The sequence below is a fragment of the Pezoporus wallicus genome, unplaced genomic scaffold, assembly GCF_028554395.1.
Source record: "Pezoporus wallicus isolate ANWC-B61680 ecotype Strahan unplaced genomic scaffold, APGP_CSIRO_Pwel_v1 contig_6223, whole genome shotgun sequence".
Classification (NCBI taxonomy): domain Eukaryota; kingdom Metazoa; phylum Chordata; class Aves; order Psittaciformes; family Psittacidae; genus Pezoporus; species Pezoporus wallicus.
In genome coordinates, this window is record NW_026637979.1 from 135,303 (window position 1) to 162,840 (window position 27,538).

At 42.5% G+C, this 27,538-nt stretch overlaps 1 protein-coding gene across 1 annotated transcript in view; it reads right to left on the reverse strand.

The window, feature by feature from the left end:
- Positions 1-27,326, reverse strand: part of CPLX1 (complexin 1) — a 105,002-nt gene extending 77,676 nt beyond the window's left edge. The window contains exon 1 of the mRNA XM_057408582.1: positions 27,178-27,326. Coding sequence (XP_057264565.1) covers positions 27,178-27,208 — 31 coding nt within the window. The 5' untranslated portion in view covers positions 27,209-27,326. The remainder of the gene's footprint in view (positions 1-27,177) is intronic.
- Positions 27,327-27,538: the final 212 nt, after the last annotated feature.

Genomic DNA, 27,538 nt, shown 5'->3' on the forward strand with positions numbered 1-27,538 from the left:
CTAGCCAAAGAGGTATTCCATACCACAGCACGTCATGCCCAGTATATAAACTGGAGGGAGTTACCCAGAAGGCCCAGATTGTTGTTTGGGTCAGGCTGGGTATCTGACAGCAGGTGATGAGCAATTGTATTCTCTCCCTTTGTTATTTTCCTTATTATTATTATTATTGGTGGTAGCAGTAGTGATTTGTGTTATACCTCAGTTACTGGACTGATCTTATCTCAACCTGTGGGAGTTACATTCTTTTGATTCTCCTCCCCATCCCTCCAGGAGTGGGGGGATGAAGAAGCAGAGGGACTGGGCAAGTGGCTGCATGGTTCTGAGTTACTGGCTGGGCTTAAACTATGACATGACTTCAGAGCTGAGGTTTGCCAAGCCTTCTTTATTTGAACTGATCTTGACCCTCCTGGAGTTACAGCTGCACTTCATTTAGCTCTAACAGCAGTTTTCCTAATGGCCAGGTGGCTCTAGCTGATTTGTCTTACTCTTGCTTATTTCCCCACAGTAAAATCATGTTTTCTAAGAAGGCAGTAGAAGCAGGCAGTCATTTTGTGTAGTTGTATCTATGATTCTAGGATAATTTGGTATAGTTTAGAAGAAAACAGACAGGAGGGGCCTAGAGAAATGGAGACACAGGATGTTGTAGAGAAGAGTTAATGAAAGCAGTCATAAAGGTGACTAAGTAAACCAACTGACAAAGCTGTGTATCTTGTGGGTGCCTCCAAGACCACCCCACCCCAAGCCTCCCTAATGAGCTCAGGGCTCTGGTGAACTCAGCAGGAGTCTGAGGTATTCCTGATGAACTCAGTAAGAGCCCAGAATATCCCCAATAAGCTGCCCAGCAGCCAAAACATACTTGACAAGGTACCACTGGTGCCAACTGTGGTGACAAAGAAAGCTGGGAATCATGTTCTATGCCCACTTAAGTGTTTACACCAAAATCATATAAAAATTAAGTGGCTATTTACCCAAGATTAGTTTTGCTGTTGGTGCTTCCCTAGATGACACCTCCAGACCAGACCCTCACTGGGGATGCCCATATGACTCCAAACTTTGTGACACGGATCATTTATGAATATACACTTTTCCATCCCACACTGATGAGAATGATTTGGTGAGTGTTGTAAGGCCTCTCATAACATATATAGGTGAGCATAAAGGTAAATGATCATAACTATACACTTCATAGCATCATAGAATGGTTAGGGTTGGAAAAGACCTTAAGATCATCTAGTTGCAACCCCCTGTCATGGGCAGGGACACCTCACACTAGACCATGTCACCCAAGGCTCTGTCCAACCTGGCCTTGAGCACTGCCAAGGATGGAGCATTTACCACTTCTTTGGGTAACATGTTCCAGTGCCCCACCACCCTCACAGTAAAGAACTTCTTCCTTATATCTAACCTTCCTTTGTAATAACAACAAGTTGCCCAAAGACGCTGTGGATGCCTCATCATTAGAAGTGAACATGAGATGAAAGATGAGATGCAGGTTAAGACTGGAGAAACTGCAACTCACTAATAGTTACTTAAAGAAATGCAAACTTGGAGATGGGCAAAAGCAGTTGTAGAGATAACAGAACAAAGAACACACATGTATAGTATTATACATAGTTTATCTGAATGTAGATTGAAAAAAAGAGCAAGGTGTAAAGATGTGCTAGAGAAAGTATAAAAATGACCCCAACTGAATCCTTGAGTGAGGAAGAATTCATTAACATCACCATCATGTTTCTCCTAATAAAGAACTCTCAATACTGATGACTCTCTTGATCAGATTGAAGCTATTCTCCTTAAGACCTCAAGAAACAGTGGAACAGCAAGCATGTTATCACAGAATGAGGTAGGAAGATAAATACTAGAACATGCGTATGATAATTTTAACTGTATTGTTATTACAACTGAGGGTTTTTTTAATAGCAGTATTTATTTTGGGTTTTCTTTTGCCATAAGAACTAAATCTGAACTAATAATACATCTTTAGTTAGACAGTTAAGTTTTTGATTATACTAATACATTCTTGGCTTTTCGTATGTAACATGTGTTTCCCTTGTGCCCACAACAAGATTTTGATATTAACAGAAGTGCATGCTGGCTTTCCACTAAAGCTACAAAACAGCACATTAGACAAGAGACAAGTGCTCATTTCTAGTTTTTCTTCACTGAGTGCTTTCACCAGGAGGACAAACATGAACCAGTACTAAGTAGACTTCTCACACCACAGGGTCACAGAACCACTTAGATGGGAAGGCACATTGAAAGCTCTCTCATTCAACCTCTCTTTAAAACATATTTGCTCAATGTGAGTTTCTAGCCAGAGAAATTTCAGAATATCTCCATTCTTGTTTCCTTCCTTCACATGATGTTTCCATTTCCTTCACCACTTTTTTTTTGCTTGCTGCTGAGTCTTCTCTCCTATCACAGAGACACTATCTCAGGTGCCTTGGTGACTGAGTTAATTTTTCAAAGGCTAATACTGGGGATGAAGATAGGAGCAGAAGAAATCATCTTTCATGACAGTATTCAGTCCCATAGAACTCTACACATACAACAGGACGGGTGAGCACTGGGGACAAAGCTGGTTCTTAGTCAGGATGGCATATTCACCCTACCTACATCCCAGTGACTGGGGTTTACCTCTGAGCCTTAGCTCTTTCTTCTGTGAAAGCAGTAAACACCTTCCCCAGCTTGGAAAACACCTTGCAGTCTAGTGAGTTCTAAGGAAGAAGCATCCATTGTTATTACTGAAGACATGCCCTAGCGCCTGCAGGGGTGGGTATCACCTCTTTGACTGTCAATGGTACAAGGAATTTAGCTGCTTTCCGAACAAATGGTTAATTTTGCTGCTACTAATCAAATGAGCAGAAAACCAGTGGCTATTCAGGCCCAGGAGAATGGAGAGTCTTCAGACATTGCAATTACAGGGTATCATAAGTTCCCCTAAAATGCAAATGGAAATACAAGTGTCTCTGTGAGCTAATGAGCCCCTAAGCCTCAATTCCAACTAGCAGCTACTTATCGCGGTTTTAAATCTGCTGTGCAAAAGAGCCCAGAAACACAGCTGCATCTGAAGCATTACTGGAGATGGAGAACTGATGCAAAGAGAGAGGGAACATGGCCTAGAAGAGTGCCTGGAAAATTTTCTAACTGTACACTCTTTAAATGGGCTAAAGAGCAAATATTTAAAAAAAAGGGGAGAACAGGGCTTTCTGCTGCCAAGAATAAATGGCAGTGGCTGCAAGAAACAGGGTTTAAAGGCTGTCCTATAAAGGGAGGTAGCAACTGATGGTTGTAACCTGGGTCTCCTCACGAGTCTCAACACATCATGGTTCTCACCAGTTTTCTTGCCAGCTGAATATAGCCCTGCATTCATGTTCAGATTTCTGTCGTGCACAGATCTCAGTTGAGGCTAAGACAAGGGAAAAGTGGCTACAAAAGCCTGACAAGTTCCAATTTCTTGCGTACAAAAAATGGTAGAGCCCCAGCCTAGCAAAGGAGCCACACGTATGCTTAAATTTTAGTCCATGTCTTTTACCTTACTGATGACCATGGTGAACTTTTGAAACATTTCTTTCATCTAGGGACTTTGTTAGAGTCTGATGGACCACAATTTAAAGTATTTCCAGGTTAAAGCCACAGATCATCAGCTGGCATCACAGGAACCCCAGTGATCTTCATTCTCTCATGTGAAACATAAGAGTTACTCAGTTATTCAGCTTGCGGAGAAAGTCATGCCTTAACAACAAGTTAAAACTTAGACTGTTAAGGCAAGAACCAACTGTTAAGGCAAGAATCATCACAACCGCTAAAAGCTGATGCTTGTCCCTCTCCCCTCCCCATTTCAGTCTGTGCGCAAGGCTGATAGACATTGACTTACAGACAGACAGAGAGACCGGGGGAACAGTTAGAGCACCAAAATAGCTCCTTGTAGTGTTATTTGCGCTTACTGCCAAAAAAAAAAAAAAAAAATAATCAAAAACCCAGCTTCAAATATGAAAGTTAAAAGAGAGAAGACCACTAACAGAGAGTAATTTGGATGCTCTTGAAGTCAACTTTTGCTGAGTGCCACGCCTCAAGTGTGACTACCACTGCAAATAGGACAATCTAATTAATCCTTTAGTCACATTCTGTTTCTTCCATTTGTGAACACCAACAACCAACTTTCCAGTTACCCAATTTTGAAAGGACAGAACAGGTTCACTTATTTTGTCAACTCAGCGCACTGTTCTCCGGTACAGAAAGAACTCTTATCCCACCACCATGTAGCCAACACACACACAAGGGGACACTACATTGGCCACAACTGCTGAAAAATCACTCCTAACATGAAAAAAAAAAAAAAAAAAAAAAAGAAGCAATTAAATACCAAAGCTTCTAGAAGAAAGCTCAAACATAGTCCCAGATCATCACACACCTGATGTGCTTAGATGTTTCTGCATAATACCAGACAGAATTAAGAAGAGCTGCCTGCCTCTTTAGGCTGGAAACTTGATGTGGTGTCACACTGGTGGGCATGTTCAAAATGAATGTGCCACTTACAAATTAATGCCAGTTACTTCTACTCAGGTGAAGTGCAACTGTGATGAACTGAAAGAAAGAAAGGCAACATGTCTGATTCACAGCAGCTTTGGGTAACTGTTCAAGGGACAGACTCCCAGCACACACCCCTCATCTCTTTTTTCAGTTCCTGTAAACTATATTTCTCTTCTTGAGAACATGGCATCTCAGCTACTTTCTGCCATATCCTCACCTTTCATCTTCATTATGCTGACACTGTGCAAGTTCAGCCCCTTGTTCATTCTGACAGGGGTTCTGCATTTATCTCAGAAACATAACTGATGATCCAGTCTGGAAGAACAAACGAAAACCAGGACTATTACCATTGTTGCTCCCACAGACCAGCTACAGGAACATCCATCATGTGCTTGCCTTGTCATATATGTTCCTTTGCATTCACATGCCTAACAGGACTAAAAGAAGTGTACCATTTTCTCATTTTCAGTCCTGCCCTGGGGCAGGTTTCTAATTGTGCTGCACTGTTTCCTTGTGTGGCCACACTCTTAATGGGAAGGTGCAAGTAGCCAAAAAGGGCAGTGTGGATAGTGAAAACATAAATCATAGAATCATAGAATAGTTAGGGTTGGAAAGGACCTGAAGATCATCAAGTTCCAACCCCCTCCTGCCATGAGCAGGGACACCTCACACTAAACCATCTCACCCAAGGCTCTGTCCAACCTGGCCTTGAACACCACCAGGGATGGAGCATTCACAACCTCCCTGGGCAACCCGTTCCAGTGCCTCGCCACGCTAACAGGAAAGAATTTCTTCCTTATATCCAATCTAAACTTCCCCTGCTTAAGTTTTAACCCATTACCCCTTGTCCTATCACTACAGTCCCTAATGAAGAGTCCCTTCCCAGTATCCCTATAGGCCCCCTTCAGATACTGGAAGGCTGCTATGAGGTCTCCAAGCAGTCTTCTCTTCTCCAGGCTGAACAGCCCCAACTTTCTCAGCCTGTCTTCATACAGGAGGTGCTCCGGTCCCCTGATCATCCTCATGGCCCTCCTCTGGACTTGTTCCAACAGTTCCATGTCCTTTTTATGTTGAGGACACCAGAACTGCCACAGTACTCCAAGTGAGGTCTCACGAGAGCAGAGTAGAGGGGCAGGATCCCCTCCTTCGACCTGCTGGTCAAGCTCCTTTTGATGCAGACCAGGATACGGTTGGCTTTCTGGGCTGTGAATGCACACTGCTGGCTCATGTTCATTTTCTTATGACCAAATAGACTCATACAAACCATATCCTGGAACTACTTTCTATTTAACAGCTCCAATCCTACTTTCAGTTTAACAGCTTCAGTAATAACGTGTGGACCTCTTGGACACACCATGGAGCAAAAAGTCTGCTGTCTCCCTGTACTTTCAGTTTCTCACTGATTTGCCCAGATGATGTGGCTCTGGATGACAATTCCCACAAGAGACTCTGGAGGGAATTTGTGTGGTATCTGGCTTCCAGGTTTGGAAGTGAAAACTGTGTGAAAAGGTCTTTTCCTTCCAGTTCACCTACCTCAACTTCAGATTTCTCCTCCAATACAGAAACACTCCACGCACTGTTTCAGAAAACTCTTCTGCTTGTTGCTACGATCTTTCCAGGTGACTGGTATACATAAGCAGCACTGAAAAAGTTAAGGGAGACAGTGCATATAGAAATGGCTTATGCTGGTTATGTCTTCCTTTCCATCAAAATACAACGCAGTGTCACTGAAATATATGACACTACATGCACATTGCCTCTTGCATAGTGAATTAAGGCTCAGATGCCTCCTGCTCTAAATACTACACTTTATGAACACAGCATTCCTTTGAGAGGACTTCCATACTGATAGAAGGCTTCCTCTTTTTTTCCCCAAGAAAAGAGGACCAACATACATCAAACCAGACTGAGGATCACACAGAGAGAGGTAATAGCAACAATACCAATGTGCAGTAACCTGTTCCTTGCTCCTATTAAGAAGGTAATATATTAGAAGACATAACAGAAATAAAACTTGGATGAGTGTAACACCTACCACAAACCTTCTAGATACTTTACCAGCAAGATTATGTAAATTCTAGAAGATTAGGGGCATATCTCAGTTCCAGGATACTCACAGATCCAAATTCTGCTGTTAGAATACCTCCTTATTCCTCTCAAACCCTTCTCTCATCTCTCAGCACCTCTCCTTGTTCCATTTGTCTACCAAGTTTAACAGGGGCAGACAAAGGAACAGAAGAGTAAACAGTTGCAATGAAGCTATAAAGCTGACTTCTGGTTAGCAGACATGAAAGCAAGTACAGACCTTCTTCTTTTTGTAAACATTTCTAGCTAATCTAAATTGGGTCTGTAGCTGTGACAATTCAGAACCTTCTCTCAAGAAGACAATCCTAATGCGATCCATCTCACTTGATATGGGCATCCAGTAGATATGGTTAAGAAACATTGCCTGTGCTCTCTCCATTCTCCTGAAGGGAAACCAGTGTCTCCTGGGAGGTCCCTTAGAAGATCACTTCATGTTAACTCTTTGAGGGGACCTAAGAATCTGGTGATTAGCTGTGCTAGTTGTATTCATCAGTATGTTTGTAGAAGCAACAATAAAGAGGCTCCTGGAGACCACTGGTATTGCTTTGTTAAGTCTGGAAGCTGATGCATAATTGATTTGCTGTCAGGTTGGAATGATGTGCTGCAGGGAGAGTGTTCTGAAAGGTCTATCCCTCATTTTAATTAATCATTTGAATGACAGCATGGACACTCACTCCATTGCTGCAGTAGTGTAGGTGTAAACTGAGTAAAGTAAGGAAGTTTGACATGCATGGCTTGTTACAAGACAGAGTACCTTGCATTACCCAGGAAAAAAAAAAACAAAACGTAGCTTTCAAGCACACCAGCCTTCCTACAGTTCTTTATCTGGATGCTGGAGTGTTAGTAGGGCAAAATTAGCATTAGCAGTGCGCTTAAATAATGGCATAAAACAGGATGGGTGCAAAGCTAAAGCTGTATACCGAAAGAGGAATATTCAAGTGCACAAGTATGCTTCCTGCAAGGGAGTGTGGATCCACCAGCAGTTCTGTCAAAAAGGAGATGACACTGATATAAACTATTGTCATAGCTAAGGCATTGAAGACACAAGAAAAATAAGACTAGATTAGGCTTTGTCCTGCCTCTGCAATTATACAAGATAAAGACGAGATAGAAATCAATGCAGTGTGCCAGGAAATAGCTCATATTTTAGATGAAAAAGAAGAGCTACTAAATACAGCTCTGCCTCATCCTGACATTATGTGAGTATATCAGGCACCAAATCATCCTGATCTGAGAGATTGTGTTCTGCTGAAAATGCTTAAACAACCTTCACTCTGTTCCTTTCACTGGTGGCCAGAATATAACCCAGTGCTGTATTTCATCTTTCTCTAGCAAGGAACTACCACAGATCCTGCGAAGGACTTCATTATCACCTTTTAGGCCAGAGAAGGAACACATGTTTACTCATAGGAAGAAGTTGTAAATGTTCCCCAGAGGTGCTGAGATCTGCTTAAGGAAAAAAACATTTTTAAAATGTTACATAATGAAACAGTCTGTATTTAAGATTAGTTGTGTTACTTCCCATTGTCAAGCTGGTCCATCTATCAGTGTCTTAATGAGCTTGTTCAGGAGCTTCAGTGCTTAAGCTGGAAAGTTACACAGATGAGTCTGTCACAGGTTAATTAAGCTGAAGTTTAGTTTAACGATAAACAGATTTTATGGCAAATACTTTCTCTCTCCAAAACCAGTTCAACTCTCTAGATCCTTTGATGTCATGGTGGCTGACTGGTTTTGCAACATACAGCCTCTGTGCTTCTGTTTATCTGTCTGACACAGATCACGCAACAGTGAAACCACACCACCATTGTTTTTTGCATAGACCATCACAACTGAAGTCTAGCCTACTTCTGCCATGCCACTGCACTGGAAAACTAAAGGCTGTGCCCCAAAATGCAGTAAACAGCGTCTGTCCAATTGGTTTCATCTCATACATTTGTGGCTACAGGCAAAATCTTGGAAGAAAAGCATGCTGGGTTCAGGCACACACTCTTCACTCATCAAATGACTAAATATAACCATACTGATACACATAAAGGTTGCTACAGGTATAAGCCAGACTGAGCTGGTTAAAAAACAGAGGCCTGCTGACAGTGTTGAGAAATTGTCTAACAATTAACAGCCATTTGGGACCAGAGGTCAATGACATGCCATAAATGAGAGCTAAAGGCTTAGTAGCTCTGCTTCTGACAATGGAATAAGGTGATGGTGGACAGAGAGGAAAAAGCTCTCTGCTCACAGCTTCTGTTCCCAAAGATGCCTCAGAGGTCCGGAATATGTTATGAAACAGATGGGACTTCCCATGTTACTTGTGAAAAATTACATACCCCAACAGACCAGGAAAAGATAGGCAATTTTGCCTTATTTACCAAATTGGCATGAGCTCATGGACACAGAGACAGCCAAAAGTCAGCAAATTCCCTGAGTGCCTTATTACAAGTGTTGTGCTTTCTACCCTTGAGCAACAAAGAATGCAAGGTTAGGCCAGCTTCTCTGAGGAGAAATTATGCCAGTACTCCTCTCTCCTCCCACTGCCCCAGTGTGTGCTCCCTGCAATTTTTTTTGAGGGCATGGGAGTGGATTTGAGCGAGATAAAAAAAAAAAAAACACAAACAAAAACAACCAAACAAATCAAGAAACCTTGATCTGTCCAATACAACTGATTTCTTATTTTTCAAATAACAGTTACGGCCAGCTTTAGTACATGTCTTAATGAAGACTGACTCATGAGTTGGCTCTCTTATAAAGGCTTTGTAGTTAAAGAGAATGGAAATAAGAACCTTGTTAAAATGAAAGCTCTGTTGAGGGTTTTGTATTTCAAGCCAGTTACCTCTTACCACTTTCTCTATTTGGTTCTCTAATTAAAAGGTTGGCAAACATGAACAGTGCGCATTTGCCAAGACATAAGGAACCTCAAGTCTCTCTGCTTAAACCCTGAACTGAATTTAACTCCCCAAGACTGTCAGTGATACGATCAAGGCAAGTCTCTGATTCCCTGGTACAAACTTGCACATGGAATGAAAATTATGGGGAATGGTGGATAACAGGGATTTACTCTGAGCCTACTCTCTACAATAAATACAGTCAAGGAAGGGTTCATACATGCTCATAGTCAATGCCCTGTACAACAATTGTACTCTGCAGTTACTGTGTGCACACAACAGTGGGAGGGACAGAGAGATCACCTTTTCAGCAAGGTGAGTATAGCAAAGCCAGTCTGGTGATTTTTCTGTGTGGCAATGAACATATCTAACAAATACAGGGAAAATGTCCTCTCAGCATATTATGGCTCTTCAAAAGGTGTAATGGGCTTTCTGGAAGAAGAGATCTGCTGGAATTGAGGTTGTGGGCAGGGTCCATCAGCTGTGGTCCATGGTGTAGTAAATCCAGCAGCAGTAGAGGTTACCCTGTTACCGTATGAACAAGGTTCCTGTGCTTTCTGATGGAAGCTCCGAAACATGCCCCACACATAAAGGACATCATTCTCTCCCCATTCTAAGTAGGATGTGCAGTCAGGGCTTATTCAGGCTGGAGAAGAGAAGGCTCCAGGGAGAGTTTAAAGCAGTCCCCAGTGCCTAAAGAAACCAACAGTCTGGAGAGGAGCTTTTGAGAAAGGCCTGTAGGGGCAGGACAAAGGCTTTAACCTGACAGAGGGGAGACTGAGATGAGCTCTTAGGCAGAAGTTCTTCCCTGTGAGGGTGGTGAGGCCCTGGCACAGGTTGCCCAGAGAAGCTGTGGCTGCCCCATCCATGGCGGTGTTCAAGGCCAGTTTGGATGGGGCTTGGGGAAATTTGCTCTAGTGGAAGGTGTCCCTGCCCATGACAGGGGATGGGCCTTAAGGTCCCTTCCAACCCAACCCACTCCGTGATCTATTGTTTCTATCAAAGGTCACCATGCTTTTTTGCTAAAGCCAAGGCAAGGTCTTTCTCAGGGAAACCTGCACGTACATGGCCCCAGTACAAGTTACTACAATTCCACAGTGAATCCAATTCATCACAAAATTACCACATCATCATGAGCAAAGACAGGACTAAAGCTCACTGGATGAATGCCTCTTATACCATTAACCCCTACATGCTCCACTGGCAGTTCACACCAGCTCTTTCAGCAGCACTATGGACATATTAGCCACATAATCCAGACTGCTGAGCTGTGTAAAATTCACAGGGTATCATTTATTTGTCTTCATCAATTGTTGCTAGGTCTAAGCAGCAGCAAGTACCAGAATCTACTCACATTGTTACAGGGAAGAAGTTGCAGCAGTCCAAAGAAGGGAACAAGTTTATTGTCAGAAAACTGGAGTTCTGAGCCCTCAGACAAGATTGGTTGTTCCATTTTCTCCTTCCCACTACCGTCCTCATAAGAGAACACCAGGAAGAACAGGCCCTAATAAGTGGCTTTAGTGCCATCTTAGCGATAACATCCTGACAGGAGGGTTCATGAAATGAGTTAAAAAAGAGTAGACTGTAAGATACACCAGTGTTCATGTCTATGTAAGTTAGCTATTGTCCTAGGTTCAGCAGTAGCAGTCATGTTTCTCCTCCTTGGTAGCTGGTGCAGTGCAGTGTTTTGACTTTCAGCTCGGGAACAGAGCTGATAGCGATGTTTTTGGTTTGGCCAAGGACTTTGTGAGCCTCATGCTCTGCCAGGGAGGAGGGGAAGCCAGGAGGAAGCAGAGACAGGACACCTGACCCAAACTGACCAAAGAGGTATTCCATACCACAGCACGTCATGCCCAGGGATGTAACTGGGAGTTAGCCGGGAGGGCTGGGAGATGGCAGGGTTGGAGGAGGTATGGGTCGGAGCTTGGTCGGGCTTGGGGGGCGAGTTATCGGTCAGCTGGTGCTGAAGTGTTGTATTCTCTTCCCTTGTTATTTCCTTTATCATTATTATTATTGGTGGTAGCAGTAGTGATTTGTGTTATACCTTAGTTACTAAACTGTTCTTATCTCAACCCGTGGGAGTTGCATTCTTTTCGATTCTCCTCTCTGTCCCTCCGGGAGCAGGGGGAGGGCAAGAAAAGGGGGGGAAGTGAGCGAACGAATTACCTGACTGGGTTTAAACCACGACAGCTATCGAGAAAGTGCAGAAAATTAATCATGAAATTCAAAATAAAAGCACCTAAGAGAATGTATAAGTGTACCACAAATGCTTTCAAATTTCAAATGGATCTCAGACCGTTTGAAATCAATGTGGCCTTCCCCTTGATGACAGTCATCTTTAATGCAAGTCATCTTTTAGGGCTTTCAAGGCCTTCAAATTACATGACTGGCTTTTATCATCTGTGGTATCACTGATTAATCTTTCCCAATGGAGGAAAAATTCCCTACAAAGACAAAGAGGACTTTATTTTTACTAACTGTTTGAAGATAGAAGAGTGTGATCTTTCTCTTTTGCTCTAAGTGAGACGCACTTGGAGGATACCTGGCTCTTCTCATAAGTGATGAACTCAGCCACCAGCTTCATATAGTATCTCACAGAATATTTGCATATTTCTTCCTTACTAGCCCACTACTCCCTGATACCAGGAAGTTCAGCATAAACACAGGAAGGAGGATTTTCCCAGGCCCTTCTCCCTTAGCTCTTCCCAGATTTCCTAGGAACTTCTTTAAGCTCCAAAGTATCAAAGGCAGATTTTGACACAGGTAGATGCTTCTTTCATGTGTTGTTGAAGTCAAATGAGAACCCAGTCAGGAAAGGAGATTGTCTGCCTCACTGCATAGAACAGACTTTGCAGCTCTGAAACCACTTTCAGAACCTGAAGTAGTAAGTGAGCAGCAAGACAGTACACTAGAGCTCAGCTTGGGCAATGGGACTTTCCAGAACAGGAATGGGCAGGCTTCCTCTGTTCTGTCATTAGGAAATATATTCACAGCATCAGCTTTCCACACTGTCAGGGACAGAAATAAGAGCAGGATGAATGTGAAGGTGGCAGTGCTGTGAAGGCTGCTCAGCTGCAGGTGATGCAATGACATGGCCAGAAGCCTTGCTAAACATCCAGCCCAAAGAGACAGAAGGTACTCCTCCTACCACTTGGAGTCCATGCATAAATCTGGTGCTGGGTTCCATCCACAGCTTCATCCCTGCTGCAGATACCTACCCAGAAATATATAGGTGGGAGTACAGTTTGACTGCACATGTCTTCAGGCAGGGATTAAGAGCTCTCATTGGATCCTTTTCCTCCTTGAACTTGGTGGGAAGAGGAATTTTACTTTTCAGGTTGTCCTGTACTGAACACATTTGCTTTTCTTCTGCTCTCTGAGGTTTAAATGAGAGGAGAAAACAGAGAAGGAAACAAATACAACACTGAGCTGATGCTCAGTTTTCATTAAATACAGCATTCTTTAGCATGGACCACATGTTACCTGGCTGTCATGTCCTTAACGTAAAGGATAATTCTATTAGGAAAGAATGTTTAGGATGGGTAGTTTTCAGCTGGATCTTGGTCATGTCCTCCTCAGACTTTATCTGGATGACTTATTTGTCCTCCTAATGCCTCTGATGATTTATTAGAGAATTTGCAGGCACACCAAAATTATAAATAATACACAAGTGTAAACATGTTTTATGTATTTACTTCAAAAAAGTATCAGCCTCACATTGTCACTGCATTTGCTGAATTTGAGCTTATTTTGGATTTAAAGCTTATTTCAAATATCTTATTTGAAATTAGACCATTACCTTTTTTTTTTTAATTACCACGAAATGCGCAACTTTTCACTATATCATTTTTGCATTCCCTGCTGCTAGCAAAGGCTATTGTGAGATATCTGTCCCCCAAAACTACTAAAACTAATGCTTGTCACTTAATTTCCAGGTAACCAACAAGGCAAAAAAAAAGAAAAAAAAAGAAAAGAAAAAATTACTTTATAAGTTCCAGTCTCTTTACATCTGCTTTATTCCCAACCGTAACACAACCTATTATAATTGAGTTGCAGTTTAATCAACTAAGTGGGCCACCCTGTGAGGAAAAGGGGAAAAAAAAAAAAAGGAGAAAGAGAAAAAAGAAGACAGAATCTAGGTCACTCTGTTCTTAAGACAGCAAAATAGATAATTGCTTCACTCCAAATCATCCATGCTGCACTTGGGGTATGTTTGAGATCTTATGTAAGTAACACCGTCTCTGGCTAGCCTGTCCCCTAATAATGAGCCACAAATACCTTTTCTATGCACGTTCAGCAGTGCTAGGCTGACCCATCCTTTTCACACTGCGTAGAAACACAAAATATTCCAACCCATGAGATTTTGCAGGGATTTTTGTGAGGTTTTAAGGAGAAAAGGAAGAAAAACCCTGTGATGATTTTACTCTCATCTACAAGAAATTAGTAGAAATGCTGCCTTCAGCTGCTGTAGACAGACAGATCTCTGTCAAAAAAAAAAATAAAAACATTCTTAGAGCAGCTGAAATTTGTGAATTACATTATGCTGTATCACAGCAGTGCCTGTGAGGTCTCAGGACCCTGTTGTGCAGAATCAAGCCCTGGGTTTCACTGGTCATGCAGAGCTTGTCTCTGTTGGGCTAGATTAGTTCAATTGCTGGCTTTTAATTTCTAAGCACATAAAAAAGACCTAGTCTTTTACAGGACATAGCAAAATACATGCTAAACTAAGCCCTAGATAAATATCAGACAAATAACAACTTAAAAATCAGCAATTAGACAGCATGTCTACAAGTGAGATAAAAAATAATGGGTGCTCTTAACTCAGGGTGGCCAATTCACAATAGTTAGCTGGAGTTTTAACAGCGTTGAAGCTGACATACCCTGCATTGATAGGATTCAAGGTGTGAAGGAGAGTTAAAACTGTAGCAGCTCTGTCTTCACTGTCGCTGGTGTGGAAGCAGAACCTCTTGTCTGCAGTCATGATTGAGATGATGGGGTTTGCTCACCTATTTTAAACACCTGTTAGTGCAGCAGCTAGCATAGCAAGAACACACGTTTAGTGCCCTTGAAGAATTGAACTGAGGTCCAGGAGGAAGCAGTACTACCTGAAAAGTTTACCAGATAGCAGTTAAAAAGCAAAACCACAAGTCCCAGTTGAAAGTGTCATCCAGGAGGCAAGTCACTGTCTCCATGTCAGGAGACCTCAAGACACATAACTAGAAAAGGGAAATTTCAGTAGCATCTCTGCTTCGTCACACAGCCAGATGCAGTCAGCAGAATGGAATGGCACCTTCCTCTTCTCTTCCAGAAGCCAACACTTTGCTATGGCAATGACCTGATATTCTACTGTCTGCCTATATGCCCTGGCTGAAGGTTTCCTTTGGGTAGGTACTCCTGGAGTAATTCAGTAGTTTTAAGGAGACTTGGGTGGAAAGTTATAAGCCTCACAATATTACAGGAGGCATTTGACCCCAGGGGATTTAGTACTGCATATAAAACATGCCTCTTTTCATGGGCGTTAAGCCAGCATAATGCATCCTCCTGAAGTGCCTACCTAGGTAGAGATTTAAGCCACTGGAATGTGATCCTAAATCCAGGTTATGGCCAAGGTAGATAGGAGGAGCATAAAGTGAGGAATGTAAGCTGAGTCTAATAGTCTGCCGTCAGAAGTAATATAGTAAATATTTGGTACTGAGGAAGACAGAATAGCTTGTTCTCTGACAACTGTTGAATATTGTAAACTGTGGGTAAACTGTGTAAACTGTTCCACATAAACTGTGGATAGCATTTACAATGGAGGGAAATTCTTCCCTGTGAGGATGGCGAGGCCCTGGCACAGCTTGTGGAAGTCTAGTAGAAGGTGTCCCTGCACATGGCAGGGATTTGGAACAGGATGAGATTTAAGATTCCTTCCAACCCAAACCATTACATGATTACAGGATTCCATGACAACTTCATGCAGAGGGGCACATTGCTGCTTCCCATTCAGCTGGGTCAGACCCCTGGATCCCATCAGAGACTATCACATATTGTAATAACATCACAACTAAATGTAAAAACCAAACCCCTTTTAAAGATAGCTTTGTTATTAGGACAGTCTTTCAACTGTCAAAGACATTGTCTTCTTTCTATAGGGGTGCTCAGGATACAGAGTTATTTCCTGCCTCACTGTCCCTGTATCTCTTGGTATGCACAATTACACTGATTATTTGAAACCTACATGAGACCTCACTTCCATTTCTCCCAGATTCCCCCAGCACCTCTCTCCTTTTCCACGTGTCAGAAACTCTCTTCTAATTCCTGACTCTAGTATGTTCACGGCCAATTTATTCACGTTATCCTTTTACCAATATTGTCCTTTGCCGTAAGTAGGTCTTCCTTTACTGCAGTGTTTACCTCTCTCATGTGTTTAGAAAGAGCAGTTGTTTCCCTTCTTAAATTTTTCCTCAGCATTTTAATGTATCTCCATATAATTACAAATTTCCTCTTTTATGCTCCTTTTCATCTGTCACAGTGCAGCTGGGCTGACATGGAACAGGAAATGCAGATATCTAAACTGTAAGAAAAATAGGGAGGAGAAACTTATAATTGTCACAAGTGTTTTAAATATAGATAATCATCATCATCATCATAAATAATAAAAGGCAGATTTGTCTATTTCTGACAGAGACTATGTTTTTTCTAAATACTCTCCCAAGCAGTTTTATTACTAGCTGGAGCCGTCCACAAGAGCAGCTATGCTGGTATGATGGCAGTTGCCAAAACTTCTGAATATTTTTTCCTTCTCCTCCATTTTTTGATTGTTTGTATTTGTTTGTTTGCAGGTTTTTAAATAAAATTTATTTTACTTAATTAAAAAATACATCTGGAGGAAACTACAAAGAGAAATAGATTCATTCACAAAGAACAAAACATTTACCCAGTAAGAGCAACCCAGTCTATCAGGGGAAAATAGCATCCATACACTTAACGCCAGCAAAATAATAAGTGGCTGTCAAAGATTAAAAATGCATCTGTTTGGATATGATGTCTTAGTCTCATGAAATCATTCATGTTTACGAGGAGTCTCTTCCTGATTGCTGAGAAAATACAAACTGTGTATTTAAAATCTTTTCACGGGAAAAAACAAAAAACAAAAAAACAACAACAAAACCAACCAACAAAACCCTCATGGTTTAGTAAAACCTTTCCAAAGATGTCTTGCAAAATAAAATTTTAATTGTGTCTTTTCAAGGATCTCCACAGACACATATACTAAGAACAGGGACTTGAACAGAGATCAGGTGGTCCCCCACAGTTTCTGCCCCTTCAGGGGACATGCAGAAAGTCTCACACCACATAGAATCATAGAATCCCAAATTGGTTTGGGTTGGAAGGGACCTTAAAGCTCATCCAGTTCCAACCCCTGCCACAGGCATGGACAACTTCCACTAGACCAGGTTGCTCCAAGCCCCTGTGTCCAACCTGGCCTTGAACACTGCCAGGAATGGGGCAACCACAGTTTCTCTGGGCAACGTGTGCCAGGGCCTCACCACCCTCACAGGGAAGAACTTTTATATCTAACCTAAATCTCCCCTGTTTAAACTTGAACCCATTACTCTTAGTCCTCTCACTACAGTCCCTGATAAAGAGTATCTTGCATAACATGGTGGGAAGGAGGCAGAATAAACAAGAAAATTTCACTCCCAATAGCAGGCCAAGGACAAACTTTCAAGTCCATTAAGTATGCATGTTCAGCTCTGCCAAGCACCAAGAAGCAGAAGAAGGAGCGACTGAAGCAAAAGGAAAAGCTATTCCCTTCCAATTAAGAGAAGGACACTGTTCAGGTTCCTGTGGGTCACATTTGGCCCTGTCAGGCTTTGCTTTCTGTGGAAGGGGACTGGGAAAAACACAATCTAACCTAGAGACTAAGTGACATTTCCAAGCACACCCAGGGTTCAGCAGCTGGGACAAACATCTCCCACTCAATTACCTTAAACACAAGGTTCAAATTTCTTTTCAGCTGGTCAACGTTGCCTGTGCTCACCAGCAAAATGAGAAGAGGTGGATCCAGAGACACAGAGACATGGCAGTTCAGCTAACCTAAACATCGACACACATGGCTTTGCCATCCCTATTCCTTTAATAGATGTCTGCCTTCACTTTCATTCCTCCTATTATCTCAGGAGACAGCTCCACCATTCCATGCTTGGGTTTCTTTGTTTCTTTCCCGATTTCCCACAGAAGATAATTATGAAGCATTCGAATCCTGCATTCCTGTTGATGTTTCATGTTTGACATTCATTCAAGGTCAGTATCACTGCAAATGAGCCACAAGACTCAAACCATGCTGCAAAAACACAAGTAATTGCTGAGCAGCTTTGTTCTTGTAGGCAATGGTAAATTCAAATTTTAAAAAAGATGCACATCAAAGTCATCAGATTAAATTTAGTGTTTGCATTACTGCATTTCTGCAGTAACAGCATCTACCCAATTTGGAATCAGCTCATTTAAAACTGCAGGGAGGGAGAAGGAGGGGGGATCAGTTCTCTAATTGGACAGTGTTATTATCAATTTGTCCCTAGTAGAGAGACACAATTTGATGAATTATTTTGTTTCTGGTATGCACTGTGATTTATACCAGTGATAGGAATATCACTAGTAACCTTGGCCATGTCTGTAATTGCAGTGATCACCATTTAGCAAACCATATGCTTACCTGATCAGCAACTTGTGGAAATTCTCAGCCGCCTTGGCAAAGCTCTACATCCTGAGATATGTACCCTAACCTGAACCCATCAAAGAGAGAAACAGAACTGACTGTATCCAAGCTCTTGCTATCAAGCCATAGGTGAGAAAATAAGACAGCCACAAACATAGTTCTCAAACACATTACTTAGCAAAATTTCAAGGTTCTGTGGAGCCTTGAGCAAGCATTTGATTTCAGCACATGGAATGAGTATACAAAGGCAGTGCAGAGTTGCAGTCTCCTAAAAAGGAGTGTCCAAGGTTAAGCAGAGTGCTGCCTGCCCCACCACTGAAAGAGGAGATTCAGAGAACTTGGAAGAGCCTCATTATGGTGCATCTGCAGCTGTATGAAGTGGGAGTAGAAATTCTGAAGCTTTGAGAGACTCATGTCCCATAGTCACCACTTTCTGAACCATTTCGCCTCTCCAAGGGCCTGAGAAATGGTGAATTCCCATTATTGAGAACACTAGAACCTGTATCTGTCTCTGAGTCTCATCACGAACCTCTACTCCCTCTCTTTCCTCTCTGAGCATTATCATATAATGTTCTAAGAAGGGACCATGATGCTCAAACTGAAAAGAATTTGCATATAGGCAAATATATTGCTCTGATAGGGAGCAAGCCAGTGCCAACACATTAAAGATCTGTCCCTGTCTTTCTTCCAGCCTTTCATCCTTACTGCCATTCCTTTTCCAGGTCTCCTTAACAATTTGGTGACCTTCAAAAACTGCTGAAGAGCTTTTCATCTCCATGCAACTGCCATAGATTTCTTACTGCAATTTCCCATGCAAAAGTCTTATTGCTAGAATTGAACTCTATGCTATTGGCCTTGGGGATGCTTCAGAATGAAAGAAAGATTCTTGTCTTCCATCAAGACAGGGTGCCTGTCTTCCCTTAAGCATTTGCAGCGATTAGTTAGCCCTTTTAGAGCCCTGTATTACTGTAGTGCTAACAAACATAAACAGCCCATACACTTTCAACTTCACCCAGCAAGATTTCTAAACCTTGTAGCCTCATGGATTTGATTTCACCATCTTAGTTTCACTTCTAATCAAAGCACAATGCCCTGCCATGTACATCGGCATTCATATACACCAGCCTTCTCTGATGGCCGTCCCTTTGCCAGCACACAAGCGAGTAGGCCTCCACAACTAACAGCCTAACAATAGTCTGAACTTCTTTCTCCCTAAGGACCAACACAAAGGCAAGCCAGTAGCTTGTATTTTCAGAGTCCCATTTTACCAGAGAGGTCTGAATAACTATAATGCATCATGTATTAGACTCCTGACTAGCTCCAAATCTGAGGCTGCAGATAGGGTTTACCTATGCAAAGTGGCCAAAACTTCAGCACTGACAAACTCTGTGCCAAAAGTATACAGCTGGGAAAGAAACCACTGCTTTTCTCTGCCCCCATGAGAACCAGCTTCAATCATGGAAGATGCAAAAAGAGAAAAGCCAGAAAGATTCAGCTGTACAGCAACAGATGTTAAAATGAAAAGTGTCAGAACTTCCTTTGAAATGAACAGAGGATCAAAGAGAAGCATCTTTTGTTCTGCCATGAAGAAATACTAGATAAACTCCATAATACACCATAGTGCATATGAAACTTCCTTTTTTCTCCCGCTCTCCCCTCTCTGAGAGAGAAAATTTCCTGCTTATCCTTGTAACTGCACTCCAAGCAGGCTCTTGTCAAGCAGATGCTCAGCAGGAGAAATCTTAATTAAGCTCTTTGTGCCATACTTCTACTATCAGCAGGCTGAAGGTTGCTTATTTCATCCAGGAATACTAAATAAGCACACTCTGATCTCAGTGCCTGCTTACAAATAAGACAAGCATAAGTAAGATCCCAGCATACACAAGTGAGACCATCAATATGATTATAACAGCAACAGTCCCAATGGAGGCAAGCAAAAATAAAAGGAAAGTTTCTCAAGAAAGGCACAGGAAGAAAGGGCCTAGCCAGTTTTCCTCCTTTTGAGTTGGATCCTAGGTGAAAAAATCGTACGAGTGTCCCTGTAGCTGTTTCATCAGTATCATCTCCACAGTTGGTGACTTGTTTCCTTGAAAGACATCTTGCTTTTTGGTGTCAATGGGAATCCCTGAATAACTAAGCCCTACAGATTGCTATGGAGGATCTGGCATCAAATAAATTAAGAGGGAAGATCCAAGGCTGGTATAGATTAATCAGCCTTTAACAGCTAAGTGCATCTATGTTTTGTTTTTCTGGAAGCACTGAGTCACCTACATGGGATTTTGTTTTCTATCCTTTCCTCTGTCACAGACATCATGATTGCACTCAACTTAATCCAATTTCTTAAAGAAAATTTCTTTGCCAGCAATACACATTAGGAAGAAAAAGGCTTATAAAACCATTCCTTGTGAAAAATGTATCTATCAGATATCTACCTCTTCATAATGTTGTTAAAATACATACACTCTAAGCACTGAAGAAGACCCAGAAGATGTTAGATCAACAACACAACCATACTACAAACCAGGGCTGCAGAATTCATATTTTACTCACTTTAGAACTTAATAGTATAAGATAATACAGTTCCTATATATGTGTGGTATATATGTAATATAATATATTCCACATAACATAGTGGAAGGGACCTTAAACCATCATCTAGTCCAGCTGACTTCTTTAGAGATGACCAAAAGTTAAAGCATGTCATGAAGGGCATTGTCCAAGTCCTTCTTCAACACTGACAGGCTTGGGGCATCCACCACCTCCCACAGACATTTCCAGGGATGGGGCATCCACAACTGCCCTGGGCAACCTGTTTCAGTGTCTCTAGTGTTTGACCACCCATACAGTAAAGAAATATTTCGTAATGTCAAATCTGAACCTCCTGTGATGCAGCTTTAAACCATTCCCACATATCCAGTCACCAGGACGAAGGGATGAAATCCTCAGCCTCCACTTCACCTCCTCAGGCAGCTTTAGAGAGCAATAAGGACACCTCTTAGCCTGCTTTTCTCCAAACTACACAAACCTATAGTCATAGAATCATAAAATCACAGACTCACAGAATCACAGAGTGGTTTGGGTTGGAAGGGACCTTAAAGCTCATCCAGTCCCACCCCCTGCCACAGGAAGGAACACCTTCCACTAGACCAGGTTGCTCCAAGCCCTGTCCAGCCTGGCCTTGAACATTGCCAGGAATGGGGCAGCCACAGCTTCTCTGGGCAACGTGTGCCAGGGCCTCACCACCCTTGCAGGGAAGAACTTCTGCCTAAGGTGTCATCTCAATCTCCCCTCTGGCAGTTTAAAGCCATTTCCCTTGTCCTGTCCCTACAGGCCCTTGTCAAAAGCCCCTCTCCAGATTTTTTTCTGACCCCTTTAGGCACTGGAAGATGCTCCAAAGTCTCCCTGGAGCCTTCTCTTCTCCAGGCTCTCAGCCTGTCTCCACAGCAGAGGTGCTCCAGCCCTTGAAGCATCCTCATAGCATCTTCTGGACTATGAGTCCTCAGCTGCTCCGCACAGGATATGCTCTCCAGCCCTTTCACCATTTTTGGTGCCCTCCCTGCACCCAATCAAATACCTTAACATCATGCCTAAATTGTGGGGCCTAGAGCTGCATGCAATACAGGCAGAAGTTATCTGAGAACAAAAGTAGATGGGCCACCCACATTTACCACTTTGAATATGGGCTGGAGAACTCCTGTCTCATCTCAGCTTCTTCAGCCTATGTGATATGGAAGCACCTGACTGCAAAAAGAAAGACCTCATCTATCACAGGTTTCAAGGACTATAGGCAATAGAGACCCCAGAAGTAAACATCATCACTGCATGTTGGCACTATAATTTGCCATTCTGCATTACAGTTTCAGTCCTGCTCCAGAACTTCATACATTAACATCAGCAGTGGCACACACTCTAGATGATGCATGAGGTCCCAGAACAGGAAAGAGGCTCAGCCGAGAACTGCACGTGAGAAACAAGAGGCTGAGTTGGAAGAGGAGAAGAAACCGCTGTGTTTGTTTCACTGTCTGTTCCACCCTAGGCACATCTATATTGCCTCTGACTGCACTCAATCTCACTGACTTCTCTAGTGAAAATCAAGGACTTCATCCTGACATCACAAGAAACTGAAGTAAGGCAAATGTAGCAGCAAAATACACACTTCACAAACCACAGAGAAGTCCACTGCTAAGATGTACAGCTTCCATTCAGGCTTAGATGGCACTCACACGTAGTCACACATTCATTAACGTAAGCTTAGCATAGGGGCTGTTTTTTCAGAGCTTATGAACAGTGACTTCAAGCCCATCATCTTCAGGAAGGTTTAGATCCCTGCCTATCTTAGGGAACAAAGGCACTTTAGACTTTCTTTGGACTGTACTTTGTGGTATACCTAGCTGAATCAAAGCTGCCAGTAAGGAACATGAAGTAGGCAGTCCCCCTTGCTGACAACTTCCAGATGGCAATATGGTTTTGCATTTGTCTTCTGCCTGCAGTATTTTAACAATTATTATGAACCAAACCAAATCTCCACTGAATCCTCACAGATAAAGAAGTGAATGCTAAGCTGTAGTCTTCACTCGAAGCTGCAGCCAATAAAACAGAAATTTATACCTGCAATATAAACCAGTGAATATCTATCCAGAAAAATCAAATGAAGCCTCCCTCCTGGTGGAGCTTGCATTGCACAATGAGTTCAAGGAGTATGGGTAGTATGAAAAAGAATTGTAGACAGTACCATTCATCTGCATTATTGTATATGAAATGAGTTACCTGATTTATCCACAGGCTGCCATTAGGAAAAGTCACTAATTAAGGCAGACATCACAGCTAGACACGTCTCCTATCCATGTCAATAAAAGGAGCACATTAGAAGCCCCCTGCGCAGCATCATATAATAGAGTTAGAGCTATTGTGTGTTCTGTATATCCATATCTTCACAGAATGGCATTCACAGTGCTAGATTCTGCCCTAAGAAATCTCTCCCTCTTCAACCACATCATGATCCCACCTCAGATAAATCCTACTCACCTCCCCTTTCCTCTCTTTCCATTTGAAAATGACTAGAGACCCTTGTCCCTCAAGTCTCCCAGCTATAGGATGGCAGCTAGCAGAGCTTCATGAATTTTACTGTCTTCTACTTTGGTCCCTTTTCCCTATTTGTCCAAGACACTAGTGACAGAAGTGAGACAATGCAGTATGACATGGGAGTATAACACAGCTGTTAACGCAACCTTTGCTTTCACAAAAATCTATAAAGAAATAAACAATTCCCAGTGAAAAACACTATGGCTGAATTCCTCCAGGTCCTCCACTACCAGTTTTTTCCTGGAAAGATAGACACCTTGGTCATTATGAGAGTGCTTCAGAAGTCTGCTCTGGCTTGGTAAAGAGCAATCCTAATGTAAAACACAATCATTAAATCACTCTGATTGTCTTCATTTAGTGAACTGTCGCAGGAACAGTAAAGTGACTGATCACCCTTCCTGCATACCTATGTCAGTGTCTGCTGGTGTGACAGGATCAGTTACAAAATACCCCTTTGCTGTCCCTGTTACTTTTGTGCAAGAAGAAGCCACAATTGTAAGCCTCTGGGTTTCTTCTTGCTATTTTCTTCTTGTTGTCCTACACAGCTAATAAGCATCATGACTGCATTGTATCTCTGTAGCTTCTGACATTGTCAGACAATAAATGAGGTGACTTTCAAATAGGGTATTGAAAATGCCTAAGAAGAACAAAACAAGCCATGGAAGCAAATTGGCCAAATGAGCTCATATTTTGCACAGCTTTTCCTCAGCCAGTCTCCACTGCTAATGATAGGGACAAGGATTTTGCCTTGAAGGGGACAGGGATTTGCAAAGACACATTTCAAATGGTCAATCGCCATGCAGATTCTGCTGCCAATATGAGTAGCAAAATCCCAGTGCAGCAGTATAGCAGAGTACAGCCTTCCACTGCACAGAAACAGATGCCCTTTAATAACAAGTCAGGGCAAGGACACATTCTTCTTTCACAACACAGTAACCTGCAAAACTGATTTCACAAAATGCAAATTTTCCAGTCATACAGACTTCCAAGCCAAGCAACTCTATACAACATAACTGCCTATCCTTGCTTCCTAACTTAGCTCACTTACCTTTCAAGACACATCACTGACTTCTTCTCTGACTGGCAAAACTCCAAGAAAAACCAAATCTGATATCCTTGTCTCTAATGGCACAGGGCAACATCCTCAAGGATAGCTTCAAAGACAACAGGAGAACTCCCACAGAAATGTTCTACTAATGAGTGAGGAGGTGGGAAAGCAATGAAGTTTTCCTCCCAGGACATACTCTAACTAAACTCTAGTATGGCAAAATCTGGTCCCAAAGTCCAAATATACTTCAGAGCCCTGTACGGTCCTGTCCATCAGGAAAGCAGAAAAACACACAACCTGCAAGCAGCTCTCAGATCCAGGCTCTGAGCTACCATAAGCTCTGGTCTAGGCCCCACTTTGGTGCTGGATGCTGGGAAGAGAAAATATCATGACCATAATGATTACACAAGGAAGTCCACTGGCTTTTGTTGTGGCTGAGATAGTGAAAGGGTTAAGCTATCATAGCTGAAGGTGATCTCCAAGTGATATCTATAGCAAGTCTGATTCTCTGTAAACTGGACCTCACTGACAAAATTGCAGTATTTTTTGTTTCTTCCAGGGTAGCCAGAAGAGATTCTGAGAATTGAAAAAGAACTTTCACACCATTCAAAAAATCTCAGGCAGGCAGCAAAATGAATTTGGAGATGTTCTGGGAAAAGCCTCATGAAACTGAAGTCAAAAAAAACACAAAATCCAAGGGAAGATCTTGCTAGAAGTGTGAATAATGAAAAAGCCCACTAGAAGATCACACCATGTATCCTAGCCGAAGCAAGCCTGTTACCCACCAGAGGTTTGGTGCTTTGCTCAGTTTGAGCATCTCCCTGTGGATGTCAGAACCAGCAAACAAAAGGGTTCTGGCCCCATAATTAAGGAAACTGCAACCTTTAGCCCTTATCTTACTGTGCCAGTGCAGCCAGCTTGGGCTTTAGCTTCAGTGGGAAACAAGTGTCCAAAACTAGCTTTGCTTTCCATGTTCTGTTTGCCCTGGGAGACGGTGGTTTTCCTCTTAGAAATTATTTCTAATTTAAAAACAGGTCTCTGCTTAATGAATGAGCATTTCCTGGTTTTTACCACTCTGCAGAGACTTCTCGTTTATTAAGTAGGCAAGTTCCTGACACATTAAGTCACCGGCAGAAGAGCTGGTGCTCTGGACAACATCTTGACAGACATCAGGAACTCAAACTTTGCCTTCTCCTTTTATGATGCCAATCCTGACTCTGGCATGCAACATTATGTTAGAATGAATGTCTGTCCAGGGTGGATGTTATAAGCATGGGCAGGCACTGCCTCCAGCTCAGGTTAGAAATTAAGCTGCACAGAAAAGCATACACCTCAGCCATTACTGCTCTGCTGCAGCCATCCTCCCCTGACTTTAACTGCAGTCTCTAAGCAGTTATTTCCCTTGGTGGATTAACAGATCTTCAGCTGCAGTGGCTGTATCTCCAGTTTGCAGGTACAGGTGGTCATTTCTGTGCAAGCAGTAGTAAACAGTGCAAAATCTACTCTTCCCAAAACTACTTCCCCTTCAAAACAGGTTCTGGAGAGTAATGAAATGTAACACTGCTACCATACAAACTGCTATCTTTCCACATATATATCTCCATATCTAGCTATTTTGCACACTCAAATTAGACCTTTTCTTCTCCAGTAGAATCTTCCCATTCAAAACACCCTAGATAAAACTTGGGTTGCTTGTTCTAGTCTTAACTGTGAGAATATTGCTCTCTTGGTGTTAAAAACAACAGCAAAACCAAAACAAACAAAAAAACCCTCAAACAGTTCATTTGCTTTCAAGGATCAAAATCTTGCTCCCATCCCATGGGAGAGAGCCCTGCAGTAAATGCTGAAGCTGCATATGACATCAATAGAGTAACATTATGCACAAAGTACTCTCACACTTCCATGACTCTACAGTTTCTCCAAAGGAAAATCAATGAAAATCAATGAAAAACTCACACATGAGGTACAGTACAAAAAAGAATGATCAGATCAACCTCAGTGACTTCCTCTGAGGCCAAATATTCCAGTTCCCAACAGCAGCCATCATTCAGCATCATCATCACAGTGACAGCATTGCTTGGACTGAATGTTCAGGCCAAGCAGCACAGAAAGGCAATGTTAACTGTGGCAGAACAAAACAATCTCATCCCCAAATACTTCTGCATTGTTTTCAGTTTCCCCATACACATACACCATTGCCTTTTCTATTTCCCACCATTAGGTTAAAACAGTTAATCACACATGGAAGGAAATATGTCAAAAATATATTTGGGGTTAGACCAAAATCCATGTATGGTGCATATGTGGGGGATATTTTATTAATATTTAATCACTGCATATTGCAGTGACTGTCTTATTAAAAATAAATCTCCAAACACTAGGTACAAACATTTCTGCACTGACTGTTTTTTTGGTCGAGGTCTGGGGGGGAGAGGATAAAGAGAAGGCTTATGCACATGGACAAAATGCTACCCTTTGGGTTTACCCTAGCTAAAACTTCCTGCAGCCTTTGTAATACCCACCTCAGCAGTATGACATGAAGAAAGGCAAGACCTCTGCACTATGGAGCAAGTGAAGTGCCAGATAGGGCATGACCCAGGCCCTGCGCACCTTGTGGTGGAGATCTCTCCCCTGACATGGCACTTTGGTGTCTGCTTGTTGCTGCCCTCTCATGCCCAGATCCTTCAGACACTTGGCTCTGGGATCATGACTCCGTGAGAGGCATGTGTTTCCAAACAGCTCTTCCAGCTGCAGACCCTTATAGAGATTCACAGGGACCCTCTCTTGCCAAGATGCAAAGGGAAGGGGATGGAAGGATGGGAGGCCCCTTTTGTGCCAACTGCACTTACCTCCTAGAGCTTGTTTCATGACGAAGTCCATGACGATGGCTTAACGGTGCTGCCCACCTTCACACCTCAGATGCACAGGGATCAGGAGTCCTGAAGGGCACCCTGCAGAGAAGCACAACTGTAAGAGCAATGGTTTCTCTAGGAGGAGAAAACGCTGATGCCTGGTCTTTCTCAGCCTCTTCTCAGTCTCACTTTTCTCCCCTTGTCTGGGTGCAGGCAAGTTTCTAACCTGCCATACCTGTAGACCTTGGGTTTGCAGGACAAGGCACTGGGGGAGCAAAGCTGGATGATCAGGAAAGGGGGAGGAGGAGGAGGGAAGGGAACACGGGACTGATCCTGGAGGAGCCGTGTGATGCTCCTC